Below are 14,445 nucleotides of genomic sequence, written 5' to 3'. Positions count from 1 at the left end.
AGAATATGAGACCCAAATGATTTCTTCCCAAACATCTTCATCAGAAACATTATGAAGGTTCTCCTCTGATTCACACGTCTTTCAATATTATGTCCATTACAGTTCTGTTAACTATTCTATGAATGGGAAATAAAACCTTTGTTCAATGTGAAATTAATTGCAATGATCTAAATACATCTACAAAGAGCCTTTTGCAGTGTTAATTTTTGTGTGGAAATATTCTCTTTAAACCAAACCTGACATAATCTGTGTCAGTATCAAACTTGAAAATGAAAGTTAATGAAATTACTTCTGTACATACACTTTTGTATCTTTATCATTCAGGCTTAAAGGTCCATTGTGTAACATTTAGAAGGATCTACTGATAGAAATGGAATATAATACGAATAACTATGTTTTCATTAGTGTTTAAATATCTGAAAATAAGAATAATTATTATTTTTGTTACCTTAGAATGAGACTTTTATATCTACAGACGCTGCAGGTCGCCTTGCATGGAGGCCGCCATGTTGACGCACTTGGTTTCTACAGTAGCCCAGAACGGACAAATGGCCATTACCCTGAGATACTGAGAGATTTGATGAAATTCTGTTTTACCAGATTGTGGATAGACACCAGGTTGGCTCACAGTGGAGCCCAGATCACACATCTGTTAACATACTTTTAGCAGCAGCTGTTAAAGCGGACGATTTATTATACATTTATTTAATTTTAAGTCAATAATTAATAAATGATACTCAAATGGAGTATCTGACCTGCACTTTTGGATTTTACCACGCATCTTGCAGAGATTGTTGAAAGGTCACTGTTGCTGTGATCAAATACACTATAAGTGAACAGTATCTGCACATAAGCCAAAAAAAGACCACAAGCTCACATGCAGAGGTCACATAAAACCTATAATTTATTCATTTCAGTCATATTTTGACATAGTAAAACGCAGCTTTAGAAAAGACATGTGGCTTCAGCTGTCAGAAGGTTGAGGGGACACAAGGGGAGACGTATTGCTTTGTGGTTGACTTTTTTTTTTCATTTACAACTGATAAATAATAACAACATACCAAACGTGGGAATATATTTACACATCAACAATATTACAATAGTACAAAGCCTTCAATGTGTCCTCTCTTGCATTGTGAACTTTGTGTTTTTTGTTTCAACATGCAAACAGGTTTTAAACAACATTGCTTTAAAAAACAGAACTTTACACAGTAATGACAACGGCCGATAAAACACTAAATACACCCTCCTGTTGGTTTCCTGTCCATTACAGCATTTCACACCAGTGGAAAGAGATGAGCGTTATCACATTGACTTGCTCTTCTGCTGCCATCAAGTGGCCACAAACATAACAGCAAGTACTTTTACATTCCAGCAACGCAGCTTCAAACCACAAACATCTTTCCTTTCTTAAGAATGCCCTTTCACATTGTTGAACCTCCGAACATGGCACATGAGCTTCTGTTACCTCAGAAACACATAAATAAACAATATATTACAATAAATAACTAGTATAGCACAATTATCCTGCTCTTTGAACGCAATGAGCAGAGGTTTGTTTGTGCGTGTGTGCGTCATGTACAGGTTAATAGTAAAAATGACTACCACAAGGCCTTTGTATGACACTGAATATGAACAGACCATGGCTCTGATTTTTTGGCTCCAGCAGTCAAAGATCACTGACTCAGTTTCACAGAAAGCATCTTTAAAGCAAGACTTTGTCATTTTGAAGAGAAGAATAAGTGTTCCTCTTATAACTGAAAATCTGGGCTCACAAGCAATGAAACACACCGTTGCTTAATTGAAGACACTCGGGAGTTTGGAATCACCAGTAGTTAATGGTGGCTAATGTAAGTTTAGGTGAATATATCTTTATAACAGCCAGTTTGCTGACTTTACAGCTGTTCTCCACTTGTGCTACTATTACAGTGGTTTAGCTTTTTAGCTAAATGCTTAATTAGTGTTTAGTTCAATGCTAAAAAGGATTTTTCCATTTAGCATTATCCCATAAATGTCTCTGAAAGCTGCAGTGGCTGCCATTCAGCCAAAGCCATATAGTCTCGCTTTAAAGGGGAAATCCATTTTCTGAAGTTACAAATGTTATTGTTTAATCTTAAATAGTACAACATAAATGTCTCAGGTAAGCTTTCAATTTAAATTAATGAACTTGGGTGACAATAAGTATCCACAGAACTGGCTCCATATTCAGTGTCAGAGCATCTGCAGGAACAACAGCTTAGAGTTTGTCTTTAAAATGGTTTTTAATAAACATACAATGACTAAACTGCTCATAACACAAAGAATATGTTTAAAAGCAGGTCTTCACCTTGACATCATCTTGTCCTTGTCATGAACCAAAGAGGTTTTAAAATGAGAAAGCAGCTCTGTGCTCTGAAAGGCTTAGTGTTGAAATGATGAAGACTTGTGGCAACCACATTTCTACTGTATTGCACTTAACCCCCCATGTTTTATAACTATCCAAACAATGCAAGACATGCATCGCTACATAACATTTAGGAATCTTGCCTTTGGAATCAGCAGAAATGTACCACTGAGGTGACTGGCTATGCATGAACAGGGCAAAGACAAAATAACACAAACACTATGAAGGTCTGCAGGATGTGAAGACTGCTCATGGTTTTAAATAGTGCGTTTCTTGTCTTAATTTGTATGTATCATCATGCTCATGTATAATTTCTGAATGATTCCCCTCATCACATGCTGCATTTCTTTCCTGGTGACCACAGACTGAGCCAGAGTAACATTAACAGGCTGGTCCCTCAGTGATTTGAATAACAAATAGATGTTTTTCACGTCATGGCCACATCAACAGGAAGATGTCTGAGTGTGAGGATGTTTTTTCCAGCCAATAGTCTTTCTATAATGGAGGAAGTATGTGCCCTTGTGCTTCCATTACTCTGTCCACACCCTGTGTTGGTTTTCACAGACAGTTTAAATAAGTCCACTTCTGAATGAAGTGATCTTTTCAGTCAATAAGAATGAATCATCAATGTCAAAATCTCATCCCATGAACATGATTTTGTTGAATAAAGCTATTTCTTAACAAAGGTCTGCAGTGCAGTGCTTTGACTTATCTGTTAGTGTAACATAACTCAAGGATTAAAAAAGAAAAGAAATAGCTCTATGATGGGGTTGTGTTTCCATAGCAACCCGTGGTGAGTGGGATACCATAACGCACCCTGAAATCAGTCATCATAATGTCAGAAAGCATCTCTGCATGGAGTCAGATTGGCTTTACATCAAGGACCAGACGTCATTCCAGGGCTCATTCAAGGAAAGAAAAAAGAAAAAAAAAAAAAAGAAAGAGACACTGATTCCTAACCAAACCAAGAGCTCTACAGTACATCTATGCTGCAGGACTCAATGTGACATTTGGCACTGAAAAATGTATAGGTCCATATTATATACAATGTAAAACTATCATTATCTATTCACACAAAAACATCACAGAGAAGAGTGCATGAGAAGTGTTTGGCTAACTGTCAACCAGGACTGGAAAATGTTCACTATTCATCAACAGTGTTTGAACTCTGGAACGTTCAGCAGCGCTTTAGTGTTTGAAACGTCAGAGGCAGTCATGAAAACCTCTCACGATGTTTCCTTCACGCGCCAGATAAGTTACACTGTTAACATCATGCCTTTTGCCACTCACTGTACATTTTTAGTTAAACGACAGCCTCGGTGAGAAAAGGTGAAAAAGGAGTAGAAATGTGTTGCACTGCTTCAACACTGGCTGCTGATGCTTGTGTTACATAATATGCTACCTCACAATAACCAAAGAAAGCTCCACATCACACACCTAAATAACTATGGCATGTGTCCTGGATATACGTGCATCAGGAAGCAGGTATGTGATATGCCAATGAAATTATGAGACCATCAATAAGGACCAATTGTAGCTGTCAGGTTATAAACAAATATAGCTCCTCAGATGTTTTTGTGTTAGTAACTGAAATGATGAAGAGGCTATCGAGTCCTTGTTGACCTCCGAGGGGGGCGTCAAGACTTTGACAAAAATAAAAGGAATAGTCCACCTGCTCCAAACGCTCATAAATAACCAAAATCTCATCACAAGAACAAAAAGAAGGGCATATTCAGTCCAATAGATACTGTACAAACTAATTACAGCCTCCTCTTCTCTCCGTCTCAGTTTGGCAAATCTCCGTCTTGCTGCACAGAATCTCTTCCTGTAGACAGTTCACAGATCGTGTGCACACTTTATAAATCCTTTATAAACAGGTTTGTTGTCACAAAGCCTGTAGAGAACAGGCAGCTCTTTGTCTTCATGGGTTTTTGTTAGAACACATGGCACCTTATTGTCCACTTGGCACCTCTGCTGGTACTGTGATTTTGCTGCAGTGTATGTGTGAGTGTGGGACATTTTGCCATACAAAGCGCCCTTTATGCCACACGTACTTGGGTGCTAGGATTTCCACTGCACTGTGTCCCGTGTGTGTGTGCCTATGAGAGTAGGTGTGTGTGTGTGTGTGTGTGTGTGTGAGTGAGTGTGTTTAAGCGCGTGGCTCCAGTTTGTGTGACAGTTCGAAAAGCGTCTGCTGATTGTCGATAATGTGCAGGTAGTGAACGCTCGCCCTCACCTCCGCACTGTCGACCCCGATTACCTCGTTGCCTTAGAGACAGACACAAAACATGCACATTAGTCACACAGAAGAACACAGGCTGTATTATGGTCATATAAAGAAAGTAAAAGACTGTCTGGAAATGGTTGCTTAGAAACTGTAAGAGAAAATTGAGTGGGAGAGACAACAGACTCAGGTATTGGTGCAGTACACTAACTCAACTGCAGATGGCAGTAGATTGCTCACAATGAATAGATCCAAATATCAATACTTCATCCAACAACAACAGTTTGTCTCTCAAGGGGAGAGAATGAGCCTGCAGAGCCCCTGTAACTCAGCTAGCTTAAAACTTGATGTTGACGTGATGTTAGCGTCCTTGCGCCAAGACTCACCTGGCTGGTCGCTTTGGCAGTGGCGAATCATTCTTACGGTGTCTGCGATCATATGCTGTTGGTTTAGGAGGAAACGTGTTGCGTCAGTGCAATAGCAAACAATCAAGATCTAACACTTAACGTGAGGCAATGCTGCCACTGAATGTTGCCCGCATTTTTGTGATGGCAACATAACTGTAAGTCTCACTTTTAGTGACAATGCACTGAAGTGAAAGTCACCAGTTAAAAAGAAAACACGGAATTGATCTGTAACAAATAGCCCTCTGACTCTCCCCTCCAACACTGCAGCAGTTTTCTACTCTCAGACTATACAAACGTACCCCTTTCCACTAATGTGAATTATTATTTGCTCTCTTCAAACAGGTTGGATTGTCTTAGATATAGGTTTTAATGGAGGCAAGAGGGAATAAGAATGTCTGCAGTGTTGTTGTTCATTAATACAAATACACTGATTACTTTGCAAGGTGACTGGCTACTTCAATACATATACCAGGGATACCCTTGCTTTTTTCAATACAGACTGTTGGTTAAAGTCAGACCTTTAGTGTAGCGGTGAGTTTTTTCCCCACACACACCAGCACCTGATTATGACTGATGTCTGTCTCTTATTTTCCCAACTTGTAAAAACTCTGAAAACAAATCTAGTTTTTCTTTCTTTCTTTCCCTTTTGGCGACACGCTGCTCTGATTAATTACTGTTGAATGAACATATGATGGGAGCAGCTGTGGCTCAGTAGGTGGAGCTGGCTGTCCGCTAATCACAGGGTTTGCAGTTTGATCCCCAGCTCCTTCTGTCCACATGTCAAAGTGTCCTTGGGCAAGAAACTGAACCCTGAATTGCTCCCCCATTAGTGTGTGCTGCCATCAGTGTATACATGTGTGTGCAAATGGGTAAGGCAAATTGTAAAGCCCTTTGGAAAAAAGTGCTATATAAATGACTGATGATTTATGTGCTCAATTAATCAATCAATCATCTATTGATGTAGCTCAACTTGATGAATGTAGTCACAAGATAACAGTGTAACAATTGCCTCACTCATTTAATAGGTGTTCTTTGAACAGAAACACTGACAAACTTTACAGAACTGACTCAACTCACCAGCTTCTCAAAGTTGACCAGGTTGTCATGGAAGGTCTTATTTCCCTCGTGGATGAAGGTGATATCTAAGAGCAGGAAACAAAAGTATTAAGGGTTAATTCATCGAAAACAATAAAGTGTGTGTGTGTGTGTGTGTGTGTAGGGGTTAGAGATTATACCTTTCAGGAGAAGAGGCATGAAAGGGATCTTGGGAGGTTTCATCCTCTTGAAGGCTTCCCTGTAGGCTTTGTGGTTCAGAGACGGATCCTGAACAAAGATGGTGGAACACAGTGAAAAGAAAGGATTAGAAAAGGAACAGATTTCAAAATTTGATTATCAAATCGAAAGAGGAACATATTTCAAGCTCTGGATCTTTCTGTGTTTATTAGGTAAGTCTCACCGTGATGAGCTCCAACTCTGAGAAAAGCTTCTTGAACTTCCCCGGACATTTCTGAAAAGAAGATGTTTGGTTAGAATTTGATTTAAAAACACGTCTATAAATACATTAAATGCCACAACGCACACGCTTACCTCCCAGGTCTGGTTGAGTCGGCTGACAGCTGCTGTGTTAAGACCCATGATGATGGCAAATGCAGAGTTCAAATTTCTTTGGGCTTTACAACTACAAATGCACAAAAATGTTTAAAAATATTATGATTACACAATGAAATATTAATGCCCTTGATACATGCACTTTAATTTGTGTGTAATACTGAGTGTGTGTGTGTTCTTACTGAGCTGCGATCTTGATGAACTTCTTGAGCAGCTGTACTCTTTTGTTGAGCGATACACACATGAGCACCTCGGACATGACCCACTGCTGTACCTCGTTACAGCGCTGGAGCAGGACTGAGAGCGCCGCCGTCTGGCCTGTACCAGGAGCACGGCTGAGCGTGTAGTACACCAGCTCCTGCTGCATGTGGAGGGAGACAAGAGTGTAGGTGAAAAACATTATCTTTCCATTAGTTCTTTTTAATTGTTTAGTTTATAAAATGTCCAGTTACTAATTTTCTGAGCCCAAGGCGACATCCTAATATTGCTCGTTTCGAATAAAGAATAAAATGCATTTATACCACAAAACAGAGAAAGGCAGCAAATTCTCACATCTGAGAATGGGAATCAAGCACAAAGCATTGTCTAGATTTCCTAATTTTCCAAATCTTTGCTCCAATATTCAGCTCTTCCTGACAGCCGTTCAGTTGCAACAAGACTTTCTGTACTCCAGCAGGTTTGGAAGAGCATTTGCATCTTTAATGCTTATGTCCCAGCAATCTCTGTCATGAATATGAATGTATTATTAACAATGTGCACACACCACATGCTTGTATTTGTGTGTGAGAGAGTATATACCTCATGGATGGATTTGAAAAGGCTCCAGTCCAGGTGTGTGAGAGCAGCTGCCACATCCCAGGTGTTAATACCTAAGAGTCTCACCGGCCTCCTGCTTAGCTCAGCACTGTCCGTTAAAGGAGGCTGCACACACAAAATAAAGTTAGTACATAAAAAGACAATGTATACAGAAAAATACAAGAGATATAGTGCATACACACAGGTACCATCTATCTACAGGAACACCTTCAAAAGAAACAATATAGCTATGAGCCATTAGAGCCTTCAGCCTATATACAAGTAGTGAAGTGAAAGCTGAGAGGGAAGCTGTATTTCTGTTGTATTGTAACACAATTGTTCTGTCCAACTCTGGTTACAGGTCACCATATTAACTTCAGTTCTTAACTGATATTACCACAGCAAGAACTTTGCTGAATAAAAGACCACATTACCTACTAGCCTACAAGTTGGATTTTTTAAATTGGTCTCATGTTGCGGATCTACTGGTTTGTTAATGGCTGGCAGGCTGCTAAATATACGTGTTTAACAAGAAACCAAAATCCTAGAACTGCAGTTAGTAAAATACCCAATATTGCAAAATGATTTAAGGATTCACAACTGAAGCTCCAGTGTGAAAAACATGCCATAACAGAAAACACTGCCCCTGATACTGCACTTTCCAATCCTCTTGTCACAGTTGGGCAACAACAAAGTAATAGTGGCTCACACCTTTTTTTCCTACTATTGAGTCAGAGTTAATAACAATCACCTGGCCTGAGTCTTTCCAGCTTGCTTATAATGCATGACTCATCGTAACACAGTGAAAATATGTCAGCTGGGGTTTCAGAATATTCATTTTCATGCCTTATTTAGCCGGACGATCATACGGAGGCTACCAACAATATCAGAGGCAGCAAATGCCTAAATTATCATAACTCTGAATTTCTCTGGTTTGCTTTAAACCTGCATCTTAAGTCTCTAGTAAATTCTTATGAAAAACTGGAAAGATTGAGTGTTACAGAAGGACAGAGGCACACACAGAACAGTGCATCTACAAACCAAGATCTCGGTGAGATCCCTGCGACAGGCCATGAGCTTTCCTTGTGGGGTCAGAGACTCTGAATAGACACAGTCACTAGACTGTAACACTCTCCGCTCTACAGAGACAAACATATACAGAAAAGAAGAAGGAGAGAGAGATTATGATAATAATTCAGAGCCAAGAGGACAGAACAGTGATTCCAAAACAGGGGTACTTTTGCAGTTGCCAAGGGGTAGATGAAATGATTGTAGAGTAGCTCATTTAATCATCTAATTTCAAAAGACAGAAATTACAATTTTATTTAAAACTGCATACTGAATCACTATAGGTAGCTAAGAAAGCAGAGAAGTCTAAACAGTTAGCTAAGTAATGGATAAATGGATAAATGGATAAAATGGATAGCTAAAAGCAAAACATAGTTAACTAAATGTAATACATAAGCAGTTGAAATAGTTGTAATGAATAAACAGCTGAAATAGCAGTAGGCTTGATGGTTGAAATTATTTTGTAGTTTTAGTAATCAATAAATGGTTGAAAGATACAGTTTCTTGTTTCTGTCACGCAAAAGTACAAATGCAAATTTGACCTAAAACTGAATATTCAATTATATAAAAAAAATAAATAGGAGTTAAATAACATCCAATTTATATTCCATTGACGAGAACATTTGGTTGCATGGCGCTGATGAGGGACTATTTGATGTCTATGTGAAGGGTACCTCAGACAATAAAGGGTGGAACCACTGGTGTAGAAAATTAGCATTTTCAAGGGGGAAATTTAATACTTCCGTTAATGTGTTGACTATGTATTATGCATGCATTACTTTCTGTATTGTGTGTGCGCGCGCGCGTGCGTGTGTGCGTGCATGTGCGTACCTCCAGTGTGCGACACCACAGCAAGCACCATGTCTTCTTCTGCTCTGTCCATTTTCAGACCCACAATTCTTAGCAGCTCATGTGCCTCCATTGAGGGGTGTGTGTGGACACTCAGGTAGGAGTCTGCGCTCACGTACACACAACAAATAACTAGAAGAGACAGAAAATGTTCAGTCAAAGCAGTAAATGGCTAAAACAACAATACTGAAATACTGTGAAATACTAATGAAGCAGATGTATTTAAGAAGTATTTACAGAGAGAGACTTGAGTTAATTTTTGTCAAGTATTCAAAACTGAACACGCAGTATTTAAGCAATTTGCATGTGAAAAACTCACAGATTGTCATTATGTATAATTGTGTACAGTTCTGGCAGCGTGTTTATTGCTCTGTGTGTGTGTGTATGTGCATGCGTTTGCCTCGGTTACTCACCATCTCTGGTCTCAGATGGGGGACTTCGGAGTTGCAAACAGTTTTCCTTTAAACTCAACTGCTGATGCATTTGTTTACTCTGACAGAAAGAGCAGAAGAAACATGGTGATGTAGGTATTATACTGTATTTATACTTCACTGGATATGGTGATGCACTGATAACATCTGTAGCATCTGTATCAGTGTCTATACAGCTCACATTTAATTATTACAACTGAACCTCTATGGGCTTATGTGCCTTATTTTACAATATAATGCACAGTTAACTGTATGATTGAAATTTATTTGATTTTTTTTCTCGGTTAGTATTCAACATCGGTTGACAGGATCAGGAATTTGGTCAGATACTTTGGATTTGAACAAAAAAATACTAGTCCTTTCATTTTACCAAGGTATATATTATAATACATATAATAATAATAATATATATAGTTTCAAGCTCATCCACGAACCCCCATCTCTTTGACTTACCTTTTGGTTTGGAGGGCAGTCATCCACAGTGCTACAAAAGGACATGGAAAAATAAAAATAATCATTACTTATTTAGTCGTATTCAATACAGAGAACAGAGTCCTTGCGCAGAGACAAACACACACTTACTGTCTGCGACGCAGAAGTTTCTGGAACTCCTTCAGGTCTTTCTCTAGTGTGGGGTACTCATACAGATCTTCTAAAACACACCTGTACAGGGTCTGACAGAGAGACAGAGAAGAAAACGACAATCCATGAAATCAACAATCTCATGTTAACACACATTTGTAGGAAATGCACATAAACTTATTTCAGAAGTATTATAGCCAAAAAGGCATGCAAATTCTTTAAAGGGTTGGTTCACCCACATCATTTATGAAATGAAATTCCATTCATGGGTTGAAAGAATAAGTCTCCAACTCTGGGCAAAGAATGTAAAACAAAAACTGGATGCCTAGATGGAGGGGCTTAGGATAGATCCTTTAACATAATATTGAGCTTCCATAGAAATGGTTACCAAACCTTTGGCACATTTCAAAATCTGTATTGATGAAGGAAGTAAGGGAGAAACTATGTTTTTTTGTAATTTGGATGGAGAAAGCCTTTAGCCCTACCGGCCCTTATGCTACCATAAGTATAAATAATAGTATATATATAAGTCAAAAAGTTCAATTTCAGACACTGTCAGTAAATGCTACCTTCCATAGAAACTGCTTTTCTGTGCAGCTCATTTACAGAGGATCATCAAGTGTTAATTATGCTGCGTGGGTCGATTACGTTAAAGAAACATAAGACAAATTCTGTACCTTGTACTTAAATGGGTGACTAGTCACGCTCTGTAGTGTCTGTGTGTGCGTGGCAGAGAATTAGTAAGTAGCATGAAAGCTCTGGAGGCGGCAAAAGTAACAACTTGCAACTGCACACACAAACGCACACAGACACACACATTTCTCCACACACCTGCTTATCGCTGTCATTGACCCACCGTAGCCTCCCATCTCAATTCCCCTCTTATTCCTCTGTTACTAGGCAACTATCACCTGGGTTACACACTCCATATGAGATTATACCCATGCCAACCCTCGCACTATGGTTTCCATGGTAACCCGGCATTGAGCAATAGAGGTTACAGAGGTACAAGCGATTGGCGTGTGTGTGTGTGTTTGTTGTGGGTGAGTACATGTGTGATTGTGTTTGTTGGTGTGTGTTTGTCCCTTTCTCTTTCAGTGTCACGGTTGTCACATGGATTCATATCCAATTCACCCGACCATGTGAAAATATAGCAGGAACACAGTGGATACAAGCAGCATTTGTCATGAGAAATGTGATAATGTGAGACAAAGAATATGTAGGTGTGTATTTGCAATGCCTATGATGTCCCTGTGTATGTACTGTATTTTGTAGATACAATAAGTGGTAGAATACTTAAGTCCCCCTCCAGTCAATATGTTTTTCTGCTTGTTTCTACAGTTGGATGTTTGAGCTGTGCAGAATGTTGTATGTGCAGAGTTTGACTCTAGAAGGAGGTTTTCACATTCATCTGCTAGGAGGAAGGTGTGCTCATTAAAAATCAGATTTTAAAAGGGACAGACACATTATTATTCCAAGTAGACAATTTGTATAGGTCTTAAGAAGTGTCTGGAAGGCTGGTCTCTAATATTTTGACATTTATTTTATTGGTTACTTAGATTACTACCTAATGTTCCTGGGTATTTTATATTAGTCTCTAAAATACCCCCCCCCCCATTCCTCACATCATACACCATGAAAGTGTCTGTATTTTGTCCTCTCTTATTAGCTTGTTTTGTCAGAAGGATGAAAAAAACAAGGGTCCCCCTGTGGGAAAAAGCTGAAACACAATTTAACAAAAACATCAGAGAAGACACACACACACTTTTCAGTTCTCTCTACAAAATGCTTGATGTTTCGGTCATGCAGAACTTGAAGAAGGACAAACCCCATTTTAGAACAAGACAGAGACACAAATGAAGATAAATTAGACTTTTTATGTTCTTCGGTGACACGTGTGAAAGGACACCAGAGGATCAAACTCATTAAAGTGTTGAAATACAAGAGACAGAGTGAGAGAAAAGATCAAAAAGGGATGTGGCGATGAAGGCAAGCAGTGTCATACCTTCATGAAACTCCGAACGTGCTCCTCTTCCTTGAGAAAGTCCTTGTAGAGCCTGCTCCAGTGGGAGACCAGCTGCAGTACCTTACGCTTCCTGAAGAGGGCGTCTTTGCCCTCTTCTTGGCCCCTGCATCGGGTGCTGCTATAGGTGAGAGCAGTCAAGGAGACAACATGAGAGTGTGGAGGCTAAAAAAAGAGTGTGTGCGCTTATGTGTGTGTTTGCCAGTAAGGATATTGTCCCAGCAGAGCCTGACAGAGGTCACTGGTGGACATGAACACCAGGTAGGTCAACAGGAAGTCATCCAGCAGCATTTCTGAAACACAGGAAACATATCATCATTCACTTCCAATGCCTTCACTGGCAAAGTGCTCCAAGTGAAGTTTTGGAGTTGTGGAAAGTCACAGAAGTGTCTTAGCTTGTCTCAGTTTCTCTCGTTGTCCCTCACTTCACCTCTGATTTCCTCAGTCTACAGTAAGTACTAAAGAATGGTATCCACTTTGTGCCAGCCACATTACAAACCACTACGAATAGCCTTTAACCCCTTAACTTAGAAAATGATACTCTCCATATGCCCCTCTTATTTGCCCACAAGTAGCTTTAAAATAGTGATAACAATTCCATATCAGCGATGGATCAAATGACTATGTCTAATGTGAAAGGGGCTGCTAGTAGTGACAAACCCACCAACTCTGCAAATGCCCACAGCTCCACAGAGCTTTATAGTTTCTTCTAACTTGTTCTTCCAGCCCATAACAACTTGGTTCATTTTCACCACTCACATGGTGTCATTTTTGGCTGGAACAGGAAGCTATTTTGAGGCAGCTCTAAAAACCCACTGTAAGCTACCTGCTCAGCACCTCACAGCAGACAGACAAAGTTAGATATTTGCCTCGGGAGTTGACCAAAATAGAACTAAAAGGGAATATTGGACTTCTATTCATCATGTGGCCAGAAACAAGACTTTCTATTCTAATGTTACTCTGTGAAACATGTTTACCATATCAACTTAAAAAGTGATATTATATCTTTGGAGACTTTGGTCAAACCCACAGAACCTTATCTTAACTTCGATTAGAGATCACGAAGTTTGGTTGCACACTGTGAGCTTGGGTATGACGAGGTTAAAGGTTGCTTTTCGCTCTTATGTTGCCAGCCACTGTCAATCAAATCTTTACCAACAGAGTTCTGATGAAGCAGATTATCAGAGATTTTTTGGTGTTTAAGATTTAATAAATTACACCTAATATACAACTTAATGCTTTTCTCTAAATATTAGCTTCGACTGATTGTTATTTTCTTTTTTTTTTATTTAGAGAGAGAAGAGAGAAGGAGGAGAAGAGAGAGAGAGAAGGAAAAAAAAAAGAGAGAGAGAGAAGAGAGGAGAGAGGAAGAGAGAAGAGAGAGAGAGAGAGGAGAGAGAGAGAGAGAGACTCAGCAGGTGTTCAATGGGTAAGAACCGAATATAAACAGCCCTCGTGGCAGATGGGTAATGAGCCATTGTTGGTGGTGTGAGGGAGCTGTGCGTGCGTGTGCGCGCACGCACGCGTGCGCGCGCGTGTGTGTGGGGTGTCAAACTCTTTCTCTGAGAAAATGTGTGACCCAAATATGACTCTGTCGGGCAGAGAGCAAAGAAATCAATTATGGAAGACTGAGCTGAGGCCGCGGCATTAATATTTGATCCACCGTCTTCTCTTTAGAAATAAAAACACAACTTTTCTCAAGAAATACTTTTAGGCAGGTCTGACTGAGCTTATCACTTTTTCAAAACCCTGCTGACTTACTTTCATTTTCCATTTCTTTTTTGAGCCCCTTTCAATCTGTGGATGAGAGCTCCTTCTTGACCAGCTATCAGTCTTTTTTCTGCCTTCTGTTTTCCCTCTTTCACTCTCTCTCTCACTCCCCCCCCACCCACCCCCATTTTTCATTTTCTCCTTTGCGGCAGTTACATTTCCTCCTGCTACTCCTCTCCTCCTACGCTCGCCCTCTCTGTGATGATAAATACCCATTTTCATCTTCAACATATGCCCTCTGCGTTTGCCCGCTGGCATGCACAAAGTCACACACATACGCTCATAGAGACACACACACACACACA

General features: G+C 39.7%; 1 protein-coding gene across 1 annotated transcript in view; it reads right to left on the bottom strand.

Moving 5' to 3' along the window:
• Positions 1-873: 873 nt before the first annotated feature.
• Positions 874-14,445, bottom strand: part of rapgef5a (Rap guanine nucleotide exchange factor (GEF) 5a) — a 53,933-nt gene continuing 40,361 nt past the window's right edge. The window contains exons 12-26 of the mRNA XM_035681637.1: positions 12,585-12,663; positions 12,353-12,497; positions 10,348-10,439; positions 10,219-10,249; positions 9,748-9,826; positions 9,317-9,466; positions 8,459-8,556; positions 7,421-7,543; positions 6,805-6,983; positions 6,602-6,692; positions 6,471-6,521; positions 6,250-6,337; positions 6,092-6,156; positions 4,994-5,048; positions 874-4,651 (exon numbers count right to left, since the gene is read on the bottom strand). Of these exons, the coding sequence (XP_035537530.1) occupies positions 4,533-4,651; positions 4,994-5,048; positions 6,092-6,156; positions 6,250-6,337; positions 6,471-6,521; positions 6,602-6,692; positions 6,805-6,983; positions 7,421-7,543; positions 8,459-8,556; positions 9,317-9,466; positions 9,748-9,826; positions 10,219-10,249; positions 10,348-10,439; positions 12,353-12,497; positions 12,585-12,663 (1,445 nt within the window). The 3' untranslated portion in view covers positions 874-4,532. The remainder of the gene's footprint in view (positions 4,652-4,993; positions 5,049-6,091; positions 6,157-6,249; positions 6,338-6,470; positions 6,522-6,601; positions 6,693-6,804; positions 6,984-7,420; positions 7,544-8,458; positions 8,557-9,316; positions 9,467-9,747; positions 9,827-10,218; positions 10,250-10,347; positions 10,440-12,352; positions 12,498-12,584; positions 12,664-14,445) is intronic.

This window comes from Morone saxatilis, unplaced genomic scaffold (assembly GCF_004916995.1).
Source record: "Morone saxatilis isolate NCDOM2014 unplaced genomic scaffold, NCSU_SB_2.0 Contig9, whole genome shotgun sequence".
In the NCBI taxonomy this organism is placed as follows: Eukaryota; Metazoa; Chordata; class Actinopteri; family Moronidae; genus Morone; species Morone saxatilis.
Note: the sequence above shows the minus strand (reverse complement) of the source record. Positions and strands in the feature narration are given on the sequence as shown.